The 23171-nt window shown below is 46.7% G+C and overlaps 4 protein-coding genes across 4 annotated transcripts; 1 reads left to right on the top strand and 3 right to left on the bottom strand.

Moving 5' to 3' along the window:
* Positions 1-3366: 3366 nt before the first annotated feature.
* Positions 3367-4254, bottom strand: LOC127339539 (uncharacterized). The gene has a single exon (XM_051365379.1). It carries the CDS (start codon positions 4252-4254, stop codon positions 3367-3369), a length of 888 nt encoding a protein of 295 aa, XP_051221339.1.
* A 3828-nt stretch (positions 4255-8082) lies between these two features.
* LOC127342139 (tRNA(His) guanylyltransferase 2) lies at positions 8083-14931 on the bottom strand. Its single transcript, XM_051368079.2, has 15 exons — positions 14672-14931; positions 12379-12512; positions 11868-11999; positions 11695-11739; positions 11410-11579; positions 11039-11124; positions 10840-10947; positions 10255-10384; positions 10047-10146; positions 9823-9954; positions 9482-9526; positions 9229-9398; positions 8881-8966; positions 8677-8784; positions 8083-8353 (listed from the first exon to the last, which is right to left on the bottom strand). The coding sequence occupies exons 2-15, from the start codon at positions 12483-12485 to the stop codon at positions 8228-8230; spliced, it is 1545 nt and encodes a 514-aa protein (XP_051224039.1). The 5' UTR covers positions 12486-12512; positions 14672-14931; the 3' UTR covers positions 8083-8227.
* Positions 14932-15106: 175 nt separating this feature from the next.
* On the top strand, positions 15107-19757 carry LOC127342141 (uncharacterized). Its single transcript, XM_051368080.2, has 12 exons — positions 15107-15288; positions 16390-16579; positions 16657-16719; positions 16812-16914; positions 17137-17241; positions 17324-17397; positions 17488-17617; positions 17778-17850; positions 18334-18525; positions 18876-18996; positions 19072-19296; positions 19385-19757. The coding sequence occupies exons 1-12, from the start codon at positions 15215-15217 to the stop codon at positions 19466-19468; spliced, it is 1434 nt and encodes a 477-aa protein (XP_051224040.1). The 5' UTR covers positions 15107-15214; the 3' UTR covers positions 19469-19757.
* Positions 19758-20600: 843 nt separating this feature from the next.
* LOC127342142 (uncharacterized) lies at positions 20601-22484 on the bottom strand. Its single transcript, XM_051368081.2, has 2 exons — positions 21588-22484; positions 20601-21425 (listed from the first exon to the last, which is right to left on the bottom strand). The coding sequence occupies exons 1-2, from the start codon at positions 22251-22253 to the stop codon at positions 20898-20900; spliced, it is 1194 nt and encodes a 397-aa protein (XP_051224041.1). The 5' UTR covers positions 22254-22484; the 3' UTR covers positions 20601-20897.
* Positions 22485-23171: the final 687 nt, after the last annotated feature.

Below are 23171 nucleotides of genomic sequence, written 5' to 3'. Positions count from 1 at the left end.
GAATATGATATAAAACTGGAAATGGTTGAGCTGGGAGTGTAGCTCTGGCCCTCTGGGTCCTCTCGGAGTCCTGGAAGATCAACATATGCAATCCAGGGATCATTGTCCAAGTATTCATGTGAATCTATTTCTTGGGTGTGTCTCAACTTTCAGCCAAAAGGAACTATTTGCTCTCCCCATGGTGCTGAGTAGATGATGGCCCTGCCATTTTGCTGGTTTGCAGAACGTTTACTTGTGTTTTTGAGATATTTACGTGTCATTTGGTGCCACAAAAGAGTGTTTCTACCAGGTCTGTCCTGGAGACGGAACAACCTAGTTCAGGTGTAGGCAAGCAGCGCCGGAGGCGTCACCTCGCGTAGGTGGGAGCCAGACCTAGGATGCCGACGTTCGTGGGAGGAGGCTGCCAAGCGCCTAGCTGTGCCGCCGGGTGGGGTGTTCCGGCGAGAAGAAAATGGTGGGAGGGCGGGGGTCAACCTGCTGGTGGTCTCTGGTGGACCAGCTGAAGAGATCCAGCATCATATTGCACGGTGCCACGGCGCCCTCTCCCAGCCCCTTTGCCTCTCCCGGGGACAACATCGGAGCCTTACATCCATAAACAGATGGGAAATCGCCCTGGTGACCAAGCCCCCACGATGCACCCAACCGGTAGGGGGCTGCGCGGCGATGTGTGCGCAGCGGGTGCGCAAGCACCATGACCCTTCCGCGCCCCCGCCGCGCCTTTCTCCACACAGCCCATCCGTTCTTCTGAGCAATGTGCAAGAAGATGCAGTTTAGGGACCCTGTGGTGTGCATGGGCAGCACCTCTGCTAGGAGCTTCAGCCCCGCCTCTCTGATTTCAATTAATTCCCTCTCATAGTTTTTTGCGGATTCCAGGTCACGCGATATTAGCAGAGATGGCCTTCTGCATTGAATTGATTACATACTAGCTACCCTGCTCCATTGTACATTGCATCATGCATCAAAGAAGAGGGGTTGTTACTGGCTTGCTATCGAGTCAGCTTATACGGTTGTACTCCATAATTATTGAGATAAATATCTTCTACCGAACACACCAGTTCTTGGTTAGTGCCTCAATCTCCTGCAATTTAAGCGCCCTAAATTTATGAAGTTTTATGTGCTCCTTAAATTTCTGAATTTATTATATGTATGCATTATCAGTCTATTATAATTATATTCTGCTTATGGCTTCTATTCCCTGTAATTTCGTGCACCCTTAATTTATGAAGTAATAGCTGTCTTATGGTTTCTCAATCTTATTGGAAAATACAACAAAACAGTATCCCACTATCTGTCTGTTTTTTTATAGCATTAGTATTGTGTTCATGTTCAATCTTTTTAATAATCCAAAAAAGGAATATTATTCTAGGCAGGAACGGGTTCTATATGTTCATTGTATAATAAAATATCTGCATGAGAGTACACTATCGTTCTTGGTGAGTTGCTTAGGCATACATCCTCATAGATCCCTTTCCAATTTTGTTGACATGTTTTCTCCTTCCAGTATTATTGCTATGTACTTGTGGGTACTAAAATAGTGTGTTAGGTAGCAAGGTCCGATGCTTCTAGGCGTGATTCCTGTAGATATTTTCACTATGTTTTCAAGTACCTCATCATATGTGTTATTATCCTGAATTTCCCTTTCATGGTAAATCACATTAATAGAAACTTCAGCACATATTTCCTTTGATAGGATTTGCAGGTTCTCTTAGAGCAGGTTATCGACACAGCAACTTCCGAGATTCAGAGAAGGTTTGATTCACTCTATTGTTCGTCTTGAAATTAAATGTAAAGAATTTTGATACCGCAAAAATACTCATTTAAATTAGGAGTATGCATATTTTAGTTAAAAACAAAATCTTGAGAGGAATTAAATAACAATTGCTATCACTTCTGTGAACACGTAACACTACTCATTTAAATTAGGAATATGCATTTTTTTTACTTAAAAACAAAGTCTTGAGGGGAATCAAAGAAAACTTGCTATCACCTGTGTGAACACGTCTCAGAAGCCTAACTCCTACTGCACTGATGTCTTTATGCAAATCAAATATGTTTCTACGGGGAATTTCTGGAAGGGCTTTGTGTTTTCCTATGAATGTGAGCAACCAAAATCTGTTTATAAGCATTACAGGTTGACAACTGTTTTGAAAATGTACCTGCTACTGAGTTGCATTGTTGTGTCAGTACTTGCTTTTTTGTGTGGTTGTATCTGGCCGATGTCATCTTAGATGAAGAAAGCAGATTCAATAAGGAATGGCAAACACAATTGATTATGTAGTCAGATTAAGTTCCATCATCGTATCCTCTTTCCATATATTTCTTTGTGTCTTCATGGTTTTGACAATTCATCTTTACCCGCATTCATGGCGTTGCAGGTAATTGATTGCTTCCTTCAGTTGAATGCACCAAATTCTCATGGGGTTTCTCTCAAAATATATGTTTTACTAATAGTTCTCTAGATATCATATAGTTGTGTACACCAAATACTCGTGAGTTTTCTCAAATCTAGATGTTACTAATAATTTCATAGATTCCATTTTTTGTTGTGTATTCCGAATTTACTTCCTTCTTTTTTTTCCTACAGCTGCTTTGGTTCCCTATGTGTCACTTCCAGCAGGAGGATTCTTCGTGGAAAAAAGGGACGCAAGGTGCCAAACCAACCTACATTGTTTGAAGGGCAGTGTTTTTTAGTCTATACGGTCATACGACTGTCTCTCAAATCTTTCATCAAGCCGCTTACTTTCATGTTGCTTCGGGTTGTCTAATTTTGGCAACCTTTCGAAATTTGAAATGAAGTTTCCGTGCATTCATCAAATTCAGTGAATAATATACCACTTTGTATACGAGTTTCTTTTTGCTAGAACTAGCTTTTATATGTGCTCATCTGACCTTTATGCTGATGTTTAGAGATCTATTCTTTTAAAACATAAGCTTACATGTGTTCTTTGAATTCAGCGAATGATGATCATTTTTTTTACAATACTCTTTTCCTGGCATCAACTGTATATGTGTTAATTTTGCTCCATCGCCCCTCCAATTTTTATGCTTATGTTAAGATATATCTAACCTTTACTTATAATGCACGGGCTTGAGACTGCACTTTGTCCTGACGGCCTGGAAATGCATAATATTCGTTCTTTCTATTAAAAAAAATCTGAAAATAGATATATAACCGTTTGAGAAAAAAATATGTAACCTATTTTTTTTTACTTAGTGTGTTATGCCCTTTTGCATAAATATTCATGTGTACCTGCATACATGAAGATTAAATTTCTTTCTGGAGGTCTTATATTTGATCTGTTACCATCATTTGCACTCTTTTCTTTGGTTGCAAATTTTTTTTTTCAAACTTAGGCATATATTAACTCAAGACACATCAGAGGTTTTACATTCACCCTTGGCCAGTTCAACCACACACGGAGGAACTGCACCGATTAACACATGCCTATTAGCCTCAACTTTGCCTAACCTAGCCAGTTCATGAGCAACCTGGTTACTAGCTCTGTTTACTTTAGAGATCAAACTGTCAGAAAAGGACCGAATGAGAGACTTCATGTCCTTAACAATATCAGCAACTGCAGATTTGCTGGGGCCAATTGCGCATAGTTCCGAAATCAGAGAAGCACAATCGTTCTCCAGATGAACATGTCCTGCATAATGTGGAATTATTGCTTTAATGCCTTCCAAACCTGCTATGGCCTTAGCTGTCTCTGCATTTGGACAATAAGGAATTCTGCCCCATGCTGAAATTAAAGTCGCACCATCCTTGTCACGAAGTACAGCTCCCCAAGCTCCAGTACCTTCAGCTTCTAAGAAACTTGCATCAAAGTTCAATTTTGCCCAGCCTGTAGCAGGTTTTCTCCATGGAACAACAATTTCTTTGCAGGTCTGGTCGTTATTTGCAACCTGACTGACGATAGGACATTTACCTTTCTCATCGATGATAAGCTTAATGTCTCTGGTGTCTTGCACAGATACAAGGTAAGATTGCAAAAAGAGTGAGGATTGGGCAATCCTCACTTTACCGTGCCCAAAAATCATGTTATTGCGAAGATGCCAGCATCTCCACCACAGTAGGAGAAGCTTTGCCCTCATGTAATTATCCACTTGACTTAAAAGCACGAGAACCCAGTCTTCACCGGTGTATTGAAGAGCTTGTTCATCTGGTAAGGACCAATCTTCGTGCAGGCAATCCCTCAATGCTTTTGCCTTAGTACATCTCATCATGGCATGGTAGCTCGTTTCAGGTTCCATTCCACATACTGAGCAAGTTGGCACATGGTCCATTTTTCTTTTATGTCTGGTTGCTTGAACACCTAGAGTATTTGAGGCTAGTTTCCAGCCAAAAACCCTTACTTTTGGTGGGACGTTTGTTTTCCAAATGAGATTCCACATATCTCTTTCTCCACTAGGTTTACCAGCCTCATTTTGCTTTGACTGAATCTCCATAGCTAGCTTATAGGCACTTGCCCACTTTTCTCATAGTTCCAGGCAATATAATCTTCACCTGCATGTGTGGGAATTTTGATTTTCAGAGCATCTCCAGTCGCGTCCCCCAAACCGTCCCCCAAACCGCGCCGGATCGAGCGTTTGGGGGACGTGTTTTGTTCGTGCCGCGTTTGGGGGACGTCGCTCCCCAGCCGCGTCCCCCAAACGCCGCCCCCAATCAGAAATTCAAATAGATGCATTCAAAAGAGATCGTTCCCGCCGATTCGTCGCGATCAGAGTAGCGGCGATCGATCAAAGTACTGGGCGCGCGATCATATTACAGACCGGTGGTGCATGCAAATTAGAAGAAGGGGCAGGGGTTGGTCGACGGCGTCGTGTCCTGAGTCGACGCAGGCCCGTCGAGCACGACGACCTCGTCGCGATCTGCCTGTTCCTGTGCATGGTGCGTTTGCTCCGTCGCCGATGCGGAGGCCGACGCATGTGTAGCAGTAGAAGACGCGTCAGCCTGCTCTTGCTGCGCTGCCGCTGCCGCCGATGCCGATGCCGCTGCCAGGGCTGCCGCGTCCGCCGCCGCCATTTTGGCTTCGATGGCGTCGAGGATCTGGCCTTTGAAGAAGTTGTGCGCCGCTCGCGTCCGGGGAGACATTCCCTCTGTCGACGTTCTCAGCAGGGACATGTCGTCCCTGCGTTTCTTGAGCTCCAGCTTCTCCTCTTGCCTCTTCAGCAGCTCGGCCCACCTTTGGTCGGCCTTCTTGTCGCGGGAGATAAAGGTCGAGGAGACGTCGGCGAGGCATTTCGTGATCGACGCCTGCGTCTTCTCAGACGACGCAGCGTCGGCCAAGGCGGCCTTGGCAGCCTTGTTGCCAGTAGGACGCCCTGTCGAAGTTGCCAGCGGCGCGTCCAGATCAATGGCGTCCTTCCCCTTGGACATCGACAAGCGCGTCAGCCGCCATTTCTCATTCATTTTGAGCTTGCCATAGCAATGCATCAGCGCGAACGGCTTATGCCCATCTGAATTCCTCGCGTAAACCTCCATGGCCCTATCAAACTAACCAAAGGAAGCAGAGTCATTTCATCGAACACAATGTAGGCGCTACAGATTATGGAAGAAACAGTCGTACCAGTTGGGCGACGTCGGCGCCGCTGTCGCCTCTGGTCTCTAAGTCCTGATGGTACCCATGGAAGGAGTTCACCGACGCCTGGATGATGGCCCATCGCGTCGACATTGCCTTCTGGCTCCTCTTCATTGTCACTTTGTTGTAGTCGCTGTTGATGAGCTTGCGCTCATCGAACTCGGCCTTGATCCTCGCCCAATACTTCCCGCCTTTTTGGTTGGCGCCGATTATGGAGTCATGGCTCACCGTCGCCCACGACTCGCACAGACAAAGATCTTCCAGAGGCGTCCACTTCGGGCCTCGTGTGCCCGACGCCTTCTTCTTCTTCTTCTTCTTCTTCGTCCTCACGCCGTCCGCGTCTACCTCCACGAGATCATCGTCACCGGCACCCTCGTCGTCCTCTTCGTCGCCGCCCTCTTCGTCCTCATCGTCGTCCTCCTCGTCGTCCTCCTCGTCGTCCTCCACCCCCTCCTCTTCCTCGTCGTCCTCCTCCTCAACCCCGTCGTCCTCCTCAGCACCGGCGCCGTCGTATTCGAGCGGACCCCTGCGGCCGGTGAAAGGGTCGCCGTCCGGACCGGGTCCTGGCTCGCGCTGCTCGTACGCCGGGGAGTAGAGGTTGTTGGGGTTGAAGCCGCCGTGCGGCAGCGCATCCTGGTAGTGCGGCGACAAGTTAGGCGTCACGCACCCGGGAGTGGCGGAGGGGCCGTCGTTGTAGAAGGCGGCTTGCGACGGAGAGATCACTCCGGGAACGTACACCGGCATGGACGTACTCCATGGGCTCGCGTTGGTGGCAGCGATACACCCGGCCATTACGTGCTGGTGCTGGCGCGCCGCCTGAGCCTTCTTCTCCAGCTCCACCGCCCTCCGTCCTTTCCGCTCCGCCGTCGATAGCTTCCGCCGCAGGCAATCTTGCTGCCATTGATCTTCGGTCATTCCTTCAGGCTTCTTCTTCGCAGTCGGCGCCTTCCGCGGCTTCGCGAACGGCGCTTTCACCCCTATCGTCGCATTGCCCGGCGGCTTCTTGGCCGCTTTCTTCGCCATCTTTTTGGGGGCTGTCGGCGGCGCCATGGAATGGGGAGAGGGTAGCGGCGGCGGGTGGACGGCGGGAGGGAGAAAGAAATCGGCGGGATAGGAGAAATGAATCGGCGGCGGGATATGTTTTGGGAGGCCTGTGCGCGGCGGTATAGGCGCGATTTGGCGGGAGCGGCGGGATTTGGCGGGAGTGTGAGACGAATTTTCCCTGTGCCGCTGACGGGTCGGCCCCGCGTCGGTTGGCCTCGCTTTTCGTTGTGTCCGGCGTCCCCGGAGCGTCCCCTGTGGGACGGGGACGGGCTCGGGGCGCCGGACACCGTATAGGGGCGCGCCGGACAAAAATGGGCTTTGGGGGACGCGGCTGGAACGCTTTTTTTATCCGGCGCGCCCCAAATCCCTTTGGGGGACGCTTTGGGGGACGCGACTGGAGATGCTCTCAGCACACAGTTGCAGAATTTGGTGAAAAGCATGATCACGTGATCTCTGCGCAAAAAAAAGAGAAATCTGCACTTGTGAATAGCATATTGTTCACTATTCAGGTTTGTACCAACTTGTTATTTTTGTGGTTTCGACCATATGACTATAGTGGTCTATCATTTTTTGCGAGTTGACGTATAATAACAAGATAAAATATTCAGGATATTGTTTGCTGATATTTACAATTTTTTGACTGTGTGCATGGGAAATGGAATATATGGTCTGTGTGAAACCATGGCTTATAAAATCAGGTTCGTGTTTGGACAAATTAGTTGGCATTTATTGGTCCAGTTGAATTTGTTCTTGGATGTAGATGATATATTTTTGACATCCTTTTGAATGTACCGTGATACAACAAGGTGGTCTATTAGTATACTTGCTGGCGGTTCCACCTGCGCTGACCTCTGTGGTAGTTTGCTCTGGTGAACATCTTGGTCAGGACAGAGTTGTAACGCCAAAATAAGGCAGCGGAGGAAGGGGACAGCGCGTTCTTGTCCAGCCAACATCGACCTGCTTCGTTGTGCTCTGCTTGTCAGGCCAAAATTTACCTCTTATGTTGTCCTCATCGATTGATGGATGGGATTTTCTGTTCTTTTTCAACTAATGTGGCGTTCAGGTGGATGGATTTTGCAGTGCGGATGTCTAATGGAAATCATGGATGGATAGCTTTGGGTGAGTTATGTTGCATGATTTGTTTGTTAGTATATTCGTGTCGTTGATCTTGTCAATTGCGCAAGGGAAATCAACTGCTTGATTACCTATAAGATACATCATGATTCAGATCAGAGGAGTGGTATCATGTTCTTTGTACGCATATTTCTAAGAAGAGCTTCAAATGATTTCTGCACATTGTGAACGGGTCATAGCCATTTTCAGTTAGGTCATGTGCACTTCCAGCGAAGTGTTCACATTCTTTACTTTTATGTCCTGTTATAATACGACTAAAAGCGAAGGCAGCATACAGGCCACACACAAAAAATTAATCTACTACAGCAGAGGACGGCGCGGCAAAGTTAACACAATCTACAAGTAAAGGACATGCTCCGAGCACAACAGGGACAGCACTGTTAACAGAATCTACAAACTGTGATGTTCTTAGACAAAATTTGAGACAATGAAGAGAACTACTAATCAGCGTAGAACAAATACAAGTATCATCTGTTAAAAATATAAGGATGCTTTCTCCAAAAGTCTGGCCCCATGTCTACATGGACCACCGCCACATCCCGCCCATCCCTTGCAACATCTTCGCTGGGTCCCACCTCCGCAAATTCTCCAACCTGCAGCCATTTGCACCGTAAGTCGTTAACAACGAAACTGGATATACTGTGAGAATCATATTCTGCTCCAATGCAAAATAAAAAAGGACTTCTTCTCAGCTGTATCCAGGCAACTCTTCGATACAGTTCTTTTGTAGACGACATTACAAACTAAGTATACCAAGAGAATGCCAGAACATTTTTTCAGTTATAGTTATTGAAAAGTTACTCCTTTCGGCAATGCAAATCTTTCTTCTTAAGCATCTAAATTGTCATTTCCTTAATAAAATGGCGGCAGAAACAGCCTTATTGTTGAAATATTTCTTGGATTAATGACAAAATACCTTTTGACGGTAAGCAGATGAACCCTTTCGGAACATAGCCGGTTCATTGTTATAGTTCATTTGGAATCGCTGAAAAAGTAGCTCGTTCTTGTCCTTTGATAATGTGTCCTTCAGAGAATGTCAAAGAGTTAGAGACTACACACAACTAAAGAATTAATTAGGATAATGCAAAAAATATTTAAATCCTGAATGATGAAAGAAGACCTTCAGTATCTCATTAGCTTTGTCTTCGCTTTCTCCAGATTTCACTAACATCCAAAAGCATGTATTGTATTGGTTCCTGTTATGACCTGCATATTAGCGTGCGAAACTAGTCAACTCATTTTCTTATTGTTTTATTCAAACGAATCGAAGATTCAAGCCCTAGCAATAGGAAAACGACATCAATAATTATTTCATCACACAGAGAGCTATACGAGAACCAAACATAATACATTCATACTGCAGCAGATGAACATATGAATTCAGATATTACATACTGTACTTCTATCAACAAGTTCATACATATTTTCGATTACTTAAAGATATGCTCTTTTAGGAGGAACGACTCACATTCTGCTTGCCTCCAGGACAAATAGTCACAAACGATCTTTGGTTTTGGGTAACAGAGAAATTCTGCTTCGAAGCGTGGTGGCTGCACTAATTCTTTACTGGGGAAATATTCTTTCCACTTCATCATGTAAAAGGAAGTGAAACATGAGGAACATGAAGAAAGGATTAATCTGCAAAAGAAATTGCATATTTTATCAAAGGCTTGACCACTTGAAAAGCACATACAGCAGGAATTCATAGAACTAACAATTACCTCTCATCTCTCTGGTACAATTCAGTGTTCTCCTGAAACACAAAGCTGCAACAATAAAAAAGAAACAAAATATGATCATTTGCAACAAATGTTCAGGTTTGCCATACAACAAACATAAAAAATCCTGTCTAAATCGAAGCATGCCACATTTAAGCTTCGCTGGCCGGTTCACTAACAATTCCAACATTAGATCACTTATATTCCCAATATATTCAATTCAAATTACTATTGTTGATGCAAAGAGAGAAAATTGTGCTATGCCGAGACACATATTTTTGATTCTATCTGTCTTTGTAGTCCTCTCCATGCAAAAATAGCTATTCTGCAGGGGTATATCATACCTGTACTCGTTGCTAAACCCATAACCAAAGATAATATCAGGAAATTGCTCCATTGTCAGGGAAGCAGAAGCGTTCATCAATCTTAAAGCAGTCTCATCATTTGGCTTGTCAAATGAATGGATCAGCGAGAATCTGGGGAAAAAATAACTCTCCATGTTGACAAGACAATATAATTATCTAAATGGTACTGCTGCGTGTGTAAATAGGAAACTAGGAGTCCTCACTGATCAAACTGGCAGGCGCTGATGCGAACAACGGTCCAATTAGAACATGGAAGCCTAGGTATGTTGTCGAACTTCTTCACATACTCGTATCTATATTTTTCTTTCCCCCCCAGAGGCACAGTTAGAGTGTTAGAATGGTATAGTATATACTCAAAGTTGATAGGAACTGGACTGGAACTACACCTAACACTAAAATAATTCAACTAACCTTCTCGAAGAATGTATTGATGTTTTTCCCAAAACTCAGGCCCTATGATATCAAAATTTGACACTGTAATTGCCATCTGGGTTCTTTTTATGGGATTCCCATAGTCATCTGTTTTCACCTTTCTTTTGACCTACAGTAGAATGTATAGCTTTTCAGTATGCAGAAGTGCACCTAACTGGGTTAGTTGACCTTAACTAAAAGTTGAGAAAACATGTCCCACAAAATAAGATTAGTCAACAATCAGGCCCACAAAAGAAATGCAGTATATGGTCTGAAGTCTGAACACTAGATAAGAAGAAGCATAATCCTTGATCAACCACTCAAGGAAACGTTATAAGATGACATCTAGGGAGTTCCAGTTATCCCTAAAAAACTAAAGTATAGCAAGAACTATTGCATGTCACTGCCTAGCTAACAAGAAAAGAAGTCAGAAGTGCTAGAAATATCTCTAGGCACAAAATATGACTAGATGCTATCATGGTCATCGATATATATCATGCAAACAATAATTTTGTGAGAAAAACATCACTGAGAATGAGCAGGAGGATTAATAATGATGAACTTATGAATGCTTGATATGATTACCTTATCTCGATAAACACTGGATCCTTTCCGAAACATAGCCGGTTCATCATTATAGTTGACTTGGAACTGTTGCAAAAGCAACTCGTTCTTGTCCTTAGAAAATGTTCCCTACAAGAAAATAGAAGGTTCACAAAAACAGAAAAAATGATTCATACAAATGTTACAAAAGAAAAGCATAACCATAGATAATTTAGATGACCTTCAAAGTTTGTTGTGCCTCCTTTTCAGTCTTTCCAGATTTCACCAACATCCAGAAGCACGTATTGTACTGATTATTTATATGACCTGAAGCACACACACCGAATTAAATATGTAAACTTCATCCATTAAATCAAACAGAAAACTAAGTAGCCAAGCAACCGGACAGAAATCTCATTGAAGTGATGCATACATACACCATATCTATTGTATTTAGTTAATGTAGCTGAAGCTTCATAGTAAAAAAAAACTGGTAAATTAACATACACAGCATGATTTTATTGTCAAGGACATCAAAAACACATAATTGCGCAATGTAAGTATCTTACTATTTATACTAGGAAAAAGTCGATTTTAGTTCAAGAAGCTTACAGTCCACTTGTCTCCATGCCAAATAATCACGAATAGTCTTCGTATTTGGATAGCATACAACTCGCCCATCAAAGTATGGAGGCTCCCTCAAATCATTATTTGGAAAGAAATCTTTCCACTTCATCCCGTAGAGAGATGTGAAGTAAGAAACACATAAAGAGAGATTTTTGCTGCATATATTGGTAGAGAAGTCAAATAACATGATGATATTTTATAATTAAATTGTTCAAATAGCTTTGGATATAGCAGTATCCTAAAGAACTAAGTGAAGAAGTGATCGGATACCTTTCCCGCCTCTGATAGAATTCTGTTTCCTCTCTGAAAACAAAACTGCAAAACAAATAGGAAGGCAAGCAGAGATTATTAGCCTGTGCATTTCAAAACAGAGCGTCCACATCAGTATTTGCTTCTTTTTTTTTTGAGAAGAAATCTGCAAACAATTTCATAAGATGTTATACCTGTACTCATCGCTAACACCATAGGCAAACACTATATCAGGGAATTTCTCGAGCATAGAAGTGGCACAAGCGTTCATCAAATTTAAAGCTCTCTCATCATTCGGTTTCTCAAAGCCATGCATCTTGGAGAATCTAACAAAAAGAAAACTGAAATTAGTGGACACTGTACAGAACAATGAATATAAACTATTTCTAATCTGGAGCAACAATTATCCCCACATTTGCATACTGTAACCTTATTTGCATGTTTTCCACATGTTTACCCTCACAAAAAGACTCAAGAAAAAGACACTGGTACATGAGGTAGACTAAGAGGTACGACGGCCAGATGGTGGATGCAGTTGCTTAACCACTAGTAACCATGTCAGTGTATAGCTAGGAAGTGAGAGAAATAAAACCAGGCCATCAGTTAACGGTTATAGACTATCCGACATTACAGAAAGCAGCAATCACTTTTGCTGATATAGTCTAGTTCTGTATTACCCTTTTAGGTGGAAGAGATGAGCTATACCGGTGGAAATGGCAGCCATCGATGCGGATGACGATCCAGTTGGAGGCCGGGAGGCGGCGGTCGAACTCGAACTCCTGCTTCACATACTCATACTCGCTGTTGGCCATCACCGACGCCTGTTCTTGGAGCTACACCTACAGAGATAGAATCATAGCAGAGGGTCGGTTTAGACATTAGAACTTGGGTGAAATCTGCAATGTATGTTTGCCACCAGGATTGTCGGATTTTGTACATGTTTGCCCTCGTAGAAAAGCTAACTGCTCTAGTGACATTGTAAGTGTTGGGATCATGTGAAATGTTTTCTAGTATTCATTCCAGTGTGACAAGAGTAAACAGGGTCGACCATGAAAAAATAACCATATTTCCCTTTCCCTGAAAATATAACAGAAAGAGAATTTATCTCTCCTAGGGTGGCACAATTCATCGGACATTACCCAAGAACCATGTTCACTGAGGACAACAGGTAAGAATGACAAACCACAGTCAGGAATTGTACACTCATAGTGTAACTCACAAGTAAGAGCATCTCCACCGGTACCCCCAAATAGGCGCCGGCAGGGGCGCCGGCACCTCCGTTTGGGGGCGCTGGCACTGCATCCTCTATTTGGGGAGCTGTTCCCACACCGGCGCCCCCAAAACGGCGGTCCCAATAGATGCTTTGAATTAAAATCATAAATAAATGCATAGAAAATTGAATAAGAAATATTATATTCCACAAACTAATACATAATTGGGAACGTGGTTTACATGAAGATATAGTTTGGAACATGGTTTCCCACAAACTAATACATAGTTTGAACCATGGTTGACACAAATATAAAACATTGCAAAAGAACTAAACCTAACTAGGCCGGTCATCGCAGGTTTCGTGTGTTCGCTGCCAAGAAAGAACACTCGAGGGCACACCCAGTCACCCAAACTGGAAAATCCAGCTGGCGAGGGTGCCCCTGTTGGTTCTTTCGATGAAGAACATCCGAAAACATGCGAGCCGATATTCACTGCAAAGAAACAACACTCGTCAGTCCTCCTCCTCGGCGTTGTCGATGTGGTAGTTCCGGCGACAATGCGTGTCGTCGAACACCTTGACGCTCATGTCCCTGTCGCCGAAGTAGGAGAACACGAGCACGGAGCCGGCTTGGAGGCTGTGGTGGCGCGCGAACTTCTCCTAGCCGATGTGGAGGTACATCTTGCCGCGCGCGTCGTAGATCACGTCCACTTGCCGCACGAATCCTCCCGCAGATGCAGCGTGTCCGGGCAGTCGTCGCCGGCGACGAAGTCGGCGAAGGTGTCCAACATCATCTGGATGCCGCGTGGGTCGCCCTTGAGGACGAGGACGAACTCGAACAGCACGGGCCCCTCCTCGTCCATCTCCGACGATGAAGACGACGGCGTCGCAGGCGACGGAGTGTGTGCACCTCTGCCGCAGCCACGGCCGCGACCTCGGCCTTGACCAGACATGGCGTCGTCTTTTCGGATGGTGGCGGCTAGGGTTGGGGAGAGAGGCGCTAGGGTTTGTGTGTGAGAGGCACGATGAGAGGCGGCCCTTTTATAGGCCGGAGGGAGGTGGGGGAGCGGGGGACGGTGGCGCCCACTAACGGCGGCACGAAGAGCAAGGTGCGCCCGACGGGACGGTTCGCTGCGCGTCTGCGGAAACTGCACCGCCGCAGCACCCCAATTAACTCCCGTTGCGAGGTAGGCGACAGTTAGGTTAAAATTGAATGAGCCGCTGACACGTCGGCCCCGCCATTCCCCGCTGGCGTCGACTTTTGGGATGTGTGGCTAACATGCGGCTCCCACGCCCAAAACATTCAGCCCCGCGAGGCGCCGGCGCGCCCGATTCGCGCCCTTGGCGAAGGGGCCGGCACAGGGTTGCCGGCGATTTTATTGGGCTCCAAAATTGGCCGGCGCCGTATGGGACGCGCCGGTGCGAGCCCATTTTCGCTCCCGGCCCCTAAAATACTATCGGGGCCGGTATCGGGGGCGCCGGTGGAGATGCTCTAACTGAGGGCAGGCACCGGGGAAAACAGCGTACTGACACTACGAATCAAAAATAGGACGTCGCAATTCGACACGTACACGTACCGAACTATTACTCCCTCTGATTCATATTATTTTCCACTAGTGTGGATGTACCTAGAGCCAAAATATGTAGGTACCAATATTAGTTGAAACTAAAATTGGTCCGAGGGAGTAGTAAATTTGCCTTCAGAGTGTTTGTCTGAAGCAGCAGTAGCATAGCAAAATTTGACGACAGGTTAGTAAATTATCGACGAAGAGCAGGCATGTTACTGACCTGGGTAGGACCTAGACGGGGAAGTTGGACGCCGGCGGCCGAGGTGTAGAGCGCTTGGAATCCGGAGGCGGCGTCCGTGGCTGTCGATTCAGAGTGACAGAGAGAAAGAGGGGGACAGAGGTAGGCGAGAGGACGGTGGGGAGGGGAAGGAACAGTATATGCGCTCGGCAACCGCCGGCACGCAGCTGAAGGAAGCGGCTGGAGGGGAGGGGCGCGGCGAGCGGTGGTCGGCGGCGGTGGCAACTGGCAAGAGACCCTGCTGAACTTTGCTGCAGTTTGAAACAGAGGAGGGAGAAGACGTAGTTGCTAAAACCGCCTCCGTTGCAGTACGGGCTACGGAATCCAAACGGGTCGTCGTGGGCTGGGCTGGGCTGGGCCTCCACTGCAGCCTCAGGAAGTGGAGAGAGCACGGGGGGAAAGCGTCAGCGACGGCGCTTGAGAGTTGGGCGCCCAGGTTTTGGGAGAGCGGCAACGCGAAACCATCCCCAAATCCGTCATCCATCCATCCATCCGGCGAGCGGCGGGCGAGCTGCTGCTGCTGGGATGGTGATTGACGATCCCCTGGACTTCGAGGGGGACAACGACCCCCTGCTCTCCACGCCGCGCCCCGCCAAGAGGTACTACTCCTGCCTGCGCCGCCGTGCCTTTCCCCCCTCCAATCCGGTCCAGTTCTCGTTTTCGCCGGTAGGTTTCGGCGGGGGCATGCGGCTGGCGAGGCGCGATTAGATTAGATCAGATTTTCCCCGAAGCTTTATTATGTTTTCCGGATAATGCGCTTTTTTTTCTCTGCTGCTGATTTTTAGGGCTTAACACTTTCAGTGGAGGTTGATGCTGTCAAATGGGGATTTTTTCATTGTTTCAGCATGTTATTATTTGTTCATCGACCTGTCATGATATTGGGAAGGGATGTAGCAGTAGGACTCAAATTAGAGGCAGCAAACCAATAAAATAAAATCCTGGTTTGGGTATGTCACTATTGGTTCATCAACCAAACAGCAAACCCCCAAGCAGCTTCGCAAAGGCCGGCCGCGCCTCTGCCGTGCTACTCACCCCTTGGATGATCTGGAAACGTCGAAACGACTGCATTATTCCAGGGTCTGTCCGCTCCCTGGTCTCCATGATCAAGGACGAAGCCAGACTTTGGGCAAGGGCTGGGATGTGCACTAAGTTAGCTTCCATCTTGTTGTAACCCACCTCTTAGGAGGGTTGTAAATCAAACTCTACCTTTTCAATGAAATGAAACGCAGAGGTCCTTTGCGTTTTATCGAAAAATATTTGGAAGGATTGTAGTAGCGCTCGAATCAGAGGCAGCAACCAGTAAAAACGATCCAACTTGTATTAGTAGTATAGGAAAATATCTAGACACGTGATGGAAAGGAGGATGGACTATGCTTGAGCAAAGGCAAACCTGACATCTTGTGAACAAACACAGTACCCAATTATTTTGCAGTGGTCATCGCAATTTTTATTTTATTTTGCGGTGTGCACGGCAGTAGCCTACCCCAACTTTCTTGGGAAAAAAGCTCTGATGTTGTTGTTTTTGTTGGTGGTGGTGTGCACGACAGTGCGAAAACACGTTTGATGACTGGTTAGCTGGGTGAATGCATGGTGAAATTTTACCACTCGAATCATTTGCCCTCAAGTTGTGTTCAGTCTATCGATGATACAACCCTGTTAGTGGTTTAGCAAGCATTCATCAAAGTCAGTGCTCTTTGCAGGAAGAAGGTCATCGGATTGGATGATCTCTTAGTGGAATTCTGTGAAACCGGTAAGGACGAGCTCAAAGCTTCTGCTGCTAAGGCTAAGGCTAAGGGCCGCCCCAAAGGATACAATTCAGATGATGAAGACGAGCATGTCACGGAGAAGGAGATTAGCTTCTGCAAATTTGTGGAAGAGTGTGAGGAAAAGGTAGTTGTCAAACAGAGGCAATATGTCTTTGTAGATTAGGTTCTGTTTTTCTAATATATATCTTGCTGTATTTTAAGGCGAAAGCGCTGGACCCTGGAGAGGAAGTACCCCAATGGGGTCAGCAAGTTTTCGGTTGTCAGGTCAAATTGCCCTACATTCATTCAGTTTGTTTTAGTGCTAGGTTCAGTGTTTTAGTATCTGCTACTAAAGTATCTCCAAATTGTACTTACAGAAATCACCCACAATTCTTAATGGCACGGGAGTTGAAAATTGCCAGCTTTTGCAATCATTCTGTGGACATGAGCATTTAGGTTTTGATCTGGAGATTGAGAAAGGTTAGTTCTGTTGCACGTTTGTAATTCTCTTATTTAGTTATTTAACTGGAAATGGGCTTTATTGCTTTGCCTGTGTGTTTGGTTTATCCTTTCTTCTTCTCATCGTGCCACTATGACTATGGTCCTTTACTCTTTTGTCTTATATCTAGTTATGTATGGTTTCAGGTTTTGGTTTTGCCTCTTGCAGATAATTTCAGCAACTTCTAACTGTTATTTGTTTAGGAGAGGGCTTTTTGGAAGGCATGCTGATCGATGGATGGCTTTTGAAGTTGATCCTCTTATATGGTTCTGTCGAGGACTCTATAGCATCATGGACACTAACAAAGTGTAAGAATTGGTTTCTATGCTTACTTTCTTTCAAAATTGTTCTTTTATATTGCATCATATGCTTATCACTGTTAGCAACCAGTGCTGTACTCATCCAATAAGAAGTTGCAAGATTCTGCGTCTGAATTTTGGGATAATCTCCTTTCCCTAAATGAGGTAACTGAGTCCTAAAGTTTCTTTTGAGTTTTTTTTTTTTTGAGATTGTGTTCTACGTTTGGCTTCTAAACATAACTTTGTTGATTGCAGGATGATAAACCACTGGTCAACTTTGGATATTTTCCAAGCTATTCTATTGTAAAGGGTGCTCTACTTAACTATGGATATCTACAGGATGCTCCTTGTACTACAACTTCCACCTCTGAAACTGCAGTTGCAGGTTGGTTGCATGCATGTTTGTCTTCCTTTATTACTATCATTCGTGCAACACATTCGATTTTGAGTCATCAATGGTAGTTGTGATGATGGCATTCTGGAAATTCCATTTCCTGATTATTTCTCAGCATTAAATTTGATTTATTTTGGTTATTCATGACCAGGCACTTCAGATGGTGGTCCACCTCAAAACATCACTGCATGGTTAAAACTTGTATCTGCTTGCTGCAAAATCAGGTAACTGGGAAATTCGATAGAGTGGATACATTGTAGTTGGTTGTTTGTGCTTGTGATTCACTTACTACAAAATCTAAGATGAGAGTTTCCATATAGCTATTTACTGTAATGTTCTATTTGCTATCAAATTCAAGATTTCAAGGCATAATTTCATGTGCTGTTTGTTTGCAAATCTTCTCAGCAATAGAATGTCTAGAATAACGTATCTATATTTTTTTTTTGCCTGTCTGATGTTTCTTCCTGTCCCCAATATGATGTAATATACGCCTCGAGGGTAATTTGCCAGTTGTCATTATTATAGGCATGATAGCATGTAGGTGTATTGTTCCATAATGCATGAGGGTGATTTTTTTTTCTGCTAAAGGGCCATTTTTTTTATCTATCTGTGCATTTAATCCTTGGAAAAAAATAGAAATACAGTGATGTTAACCTTTAGATAAACACATTCTTTCTGTTTCAGTGATGTATTTATTTAATGTACAGGAAACTGCATCCTGTCTTCTCACCTTCTGAAGCGGAAGATCTTCTTGTTACTGTTATTTCCCTCTTTTTGGACCGTCAACTTGAAGGGCTGCTGCTTATTTTGGGAGATTGCCTGAATTCCCTTGTCTTGTACTTCAGTACAAGTGAATGGGAATGTAGCTGTCTAATGGTGGCCGAGTCAATTTCTAAAAGGTAAAAGCTTCTGAGATGCCTAAGAAAGTTGTGTCCAATACTGTTTTAATATTATATATCCATGTCCAATCAGAGAAATGGTGGAGTAGCTAAACTATATATCCTAAATAATTAAGTTAGATGCTGACTAGCAATGACTATATCGATCAATGAATCTCCTTTGCTCTGTCTGCGCTAATGTTTAGGGCTTATGCTTGTTCTAGTACACCCATGTCGTGCAAAGACAGTTAATTTTCATGTACATTATGAGCTGATGGTAACTGTTTTAAAGAAGCTTTTTATCGAGTTGTTCCCATGGTTTTTTCTCTTATGACGTATGCCTCTCTGAATTGAGTTTCATAACATTGCAGAGTGAGGATGGATCTTAATTGCTTAAGGATTGTTGACTGCATCACTGGAACCAATGACCGTAGCAAATTCCTAAGGAGCCAGCTGGCCCTTCAGTTGCTCAAAAATAGCTTTGGCCTCAAGGTAAGCATGATCATGTGCTGTCACTACGAACTGACTTTTTGCTAAGTGCGCTGATTGTATATCGTGCATACTTAGGTGGCAAATGTTGAGAAGATCTTGAAGTCGGTCACGTCCACAAACGTGAAGGAGAAAGAATGCAACTTCTTCATGCTGTACGTGCACCTAGTCCTGATGGACAACCTGCTCTTCTCGAGCGACGCGTTCAGAAATAAGCCCGCGATAATCGAAGCCTGGCGTACCTACCTGCGGAACTGCTCGACGCAGATAGGGTGCACGGACTGGAGGTTCTACGCTTCGAAGGTACCAAGATTTTTGTTTTACTCTGGTTTGGTTGATGCATCCTTCTCCTTTCCTTCTGCTCATGAGGCATGTTGTTCAACGGATGCAGGTCCGAAACAAGGCGTCGTACCTCCTGCAGGGCGCGATCTCGAAAAAACCCGCTGCTGGTGGTGGTAGCGTCTCTACCCAGTGATGTGAACCCAGTGAAATGCTGCTGCTGGAATGCACTGGCAGAAATGGTGCAAGGCCGGGTGTAAACTTTCAGTTGACATTCAGGGTAGGTGTCCTAGGAGTTTTTTTGTAGGCAGCAAGGGGTGCCATATGGCTGCTGACAGAGCTCTCAGTTCATGTATAGCATAGTCAAAGCCCACCCGCGCGGTGCCCTAGAGTCAGTACAGTATTTTGTAGGTGGTGATCGATGCCAGCTGATGATTAGTTTGCCACTTCTGCAGCATTGACTTGAGTAAATGTATTTGCTAGTCTGTCAGCTTTGCATCTCGTATCGGTATTCCAGGGAAAACTGGAATGATCTCAGATTCTCAGTGTTTCAGCTCAGCGCCTCATATGCTGACGGGCAATGTGAGCAGTCCGTTGGCAGATCGAGTGACTCATCTGATACTGCCATTGCATACTACTATCTCCATTTCAAGGAATAATGCTCTTCGATATGCTGCTATGGTGTCAGAAGAAAACTGAAGATGCCGAGCCGGCCGCCGCGATCGTCGCTCGCCGGGTCCGAGTTGCCCCGTCAGTTATGAGCACCTGGCATTGGATCTGGCACGTTACGGGCGCCGAATTGAGCAGATTCCGAACATTGTTTTTGGAGTGGCCTGCTGGTGGCACATGGGATCCGGTGGGCGGCCAGGTCCAGGTATGCGTCGCCATGCCATGCCATGCCCTCCTGTGGAGTAGTACATTATTGCCTCGCCCACCTTGTTACGTGCACGTATCTGCCACAAATTACTCCCGAATTTGCGTGTCAGGAACTGTATCAGCAGCGTTTTTCACTTCGAATTTGTTACTCCTACTTCTGTCTGTGTGCCGTGAACCCGGACGGAAACCTGAGCCGATCTACAGATTGCGCGACCAAGATAGAAAGGTTTTTGTCTTTTGCAACAATGAAGCAACTGCAGCTGGCGCCTTGCCCCGTCTGCAACGTGGATGGAAATTTGGTAGTGAACTAGCACTCTCCTACTCTCCTAGGTAAGTACTACGTCTGAGACGCTATTTTCCTCATCCAAGCAGAGGATCTGTTTGGCTGTCAGTTCAGTTTCCATTGGAAACGAAGAAGACCGACGCAAATCACCGTGTCTGGGTCGAAAGAATGCGATGATTTCCACACATTTTTATTTATTTCAGAAATCAACCGGGCAGGGGAGAGCACATTAGCACTGAACAGCTACCTAAATATTTGTATCATGGCATGGCGAAAGGAACAAAATTTGGAGCATCGTATCATTGGACGTGGTAGCTCGTGTGTTCGTCTAATCTCGAATTCTCGATCTCTGCTGTCGACAGTAGAACCAGAATGTGTAGGAGTAGTTCGCGCGGGATGACTGAAGCAAGCGAATGCCATGGAGGCAGGCGGGCAGGCGGGCAGGCAGTACGGCGGCGGCGGCCATTTAACACTCCTGTCGGACGTTGCACGCGACGGCCTGCGCCCACATCCGGAGCTGGTCCTTCATCTCCGCCGCGGACCTCGCGTCCGCCTGCTGCAGCTTGATCGCCGACGCCGACGTTGTGAGGGGCGGCGCCGACCGCGCGCCGTCCTGCCACGCCTCCGACAGGTACGGCCGCGGCACGACCTCTTCGTCCTGGCCAGCGTCGTTGGCGTCGTCGTTGTCGCTGGCGCTGCCGGACCCGGAGTTGGAGCTGCCCCTGGTCTTGAGGCCCGGGAGCACGTCCGCCAGGCTCTCCCTGAGCTCCTCCTGGTCGAAGACGAAGCCCAGGTCCTTGAACCCCTGCACCTCGATCGACTCCAGCGCGCTCGAGCTCTTCCACCTCTTGTCCAGGAACTCGCTCTTGGTCCTGGCGATGGTGCCCGGGTGCTGGCTCGCGCCGAAGGATCGGAGGTCCCGCCGCGGATGGCCACGCTCCGGTCTGCTGCTGCTGATGCTTGCCAGTCTCGGCGTCCGGTGGTCACGGTCAGGCTGCAATCAAAGAACCAGCACGTCAGTTCATCTTGTTCAGCACTAGATACCGAGCTCAGAGCATTCGATCGATCAGGGAATCCAAGATCGGTTACTCTGGCTATGCAAGGAATCGGTTGATGCCTATGATGGATGGACGCTTGTGTACACGAATGACTTTACCTTGGTGGGCGTGTGCGATCGGCAGTGGTTCTCGAGCGTGCTGTGCGAGTGCCTGAGCCGTGGCAGGCTGGGCGTGGACCTGGTGACCGCCTCCTCGCCGCGGCCACGGCCATCGACGCCCATCATGGCCGAATATGGGACCGGCGTGGACGGCGCCCGGTGCAGCAGCGGCGACGACGACCCTGACCCGCGTCCTTCCTCTGCGATCCTGGTGCGCAGGACGCCCTCGTAAATCTTGCTCCAGTTCATGTCGTCGTCCTCCGCCGCCTCGGCCGGCGCGGCCTGATCTGCACCAGCAGTTGTATCTTCCTCGGGCACCTCCTCGACGTGCCTGGACGACGACGGCGGCGGGTCCATCCTGATGCGCGGCGACGGGAGCGACGGCGTGCGGAGGAACCGGGACTTGCGCCCCTGCATCTGCAGCTGGTCATCCGAGGCGCCGGTCTTGGCCCGCCCGGAGGAGGACGTGGAGGGCGACTTGGGCAGCAGCGGCGGCCTCCTTGTTCCTCCCTGCTTGCCGTCGTCCCTGCCGCCCAGTGAGTTGCTGAAGAACCAGAAGTCGTCGAGCAGGTCCAGCGCCGGGACCTCCTCCTGGTTCTTGCCCCGGCCGCCATGCCTCCGCCTCTCGTCGACGTCGGCGTCCCGCGGCGATGACGAGCAGCTCATGCCTGCGTGTGTGCGTGCGTGGCGCGGAACAAGGAAGATGCGCCGTTTTTGGATTGGCTAGCCTCGTCGTCCTGGAGAGCTGGACGGACCGGGGGTGGTGGGGGTGGTGGCGTGGCGATAGGGAGAGAGAGCGAGCGATTGTCCTGTCTGGTATGGTAGAGGAAGCTAGCTGAGCAGCGGCTCGAGGTGGAGGGAAACGTATGGACTATGGGCGCCGCCAGTTTGTTGGTTTCCGGCGGGTGTCGGGCCTCGCCCGGGGTTTTGTTGCGGTGGCTCGCTCGGGGGTCGATCGGGGCCCCGCGCGCGGCGGACGGGGGAATTCTTTGTTCGACCGCCAGTTGTGTTGGGGCGAGTTGTGGGGGGGTGGGGCCCGGCGACACGTCGGTCTGATGATTGCGCACCGCACATGACTGATTGGGGTCATAATTGGGGTTCTCTGTCTCTATCTCGTGCGTAGTCGGATGTCTACTGATTAAGGGACTGATAATGGTAGTAAGGTAATGTAATGGAATGTTACTTGCCCGGAAGAGCTGACGTGGCAGTACCAGTCACTGAGCCACGCAAGGCAAGCGTGTATCTATCTTCAAAGGAAATTTCGCGGTTGACTTTGTCCGAGGAAAGTTGAGAAACTTCGATAGGAATTGGAAAACACGGGTACACGTCAAACGCATAGAAATTTCGTGTCGTCACACATGGGTTAATCCAAAAGTTTATAAAAACACATTCAGTAACAAACACAACGTCATCAATTCCAATTCTTATTAACGCCAAGAATTTCATCTTAAATTGTTGGCAAAGGAGTTTTATTTTTGGTTTCATTTAGCCTCACATTCGTTATTACTAACAAAATACTTTGGCTTAGCATCACTTTGTCGGCTAATTCAGTTGCACCAGAATTTAACTTATCTCTCACAACCC

Source organism: Lolium perenne, chromosome 3, assembly GCF_019359855.2.
Source record: "Lolium perenne isolate Kyuss_39 chromosome 3, Kyuss_2.0, whole genome shotgun sequence".
Taxonomy (NCBI): domain Eukaryota; kingdom Viridiplantae; phylum Streptophyta; class Magnoliopsida; order Poales; family Poaceae; genus Lolium; species Lolium perenne.
The sequence above is the reverse complement of the archived record's forward strand: the minus strand, read 5'-3'. Positions and strand labels throughout refer to the sequence as shown.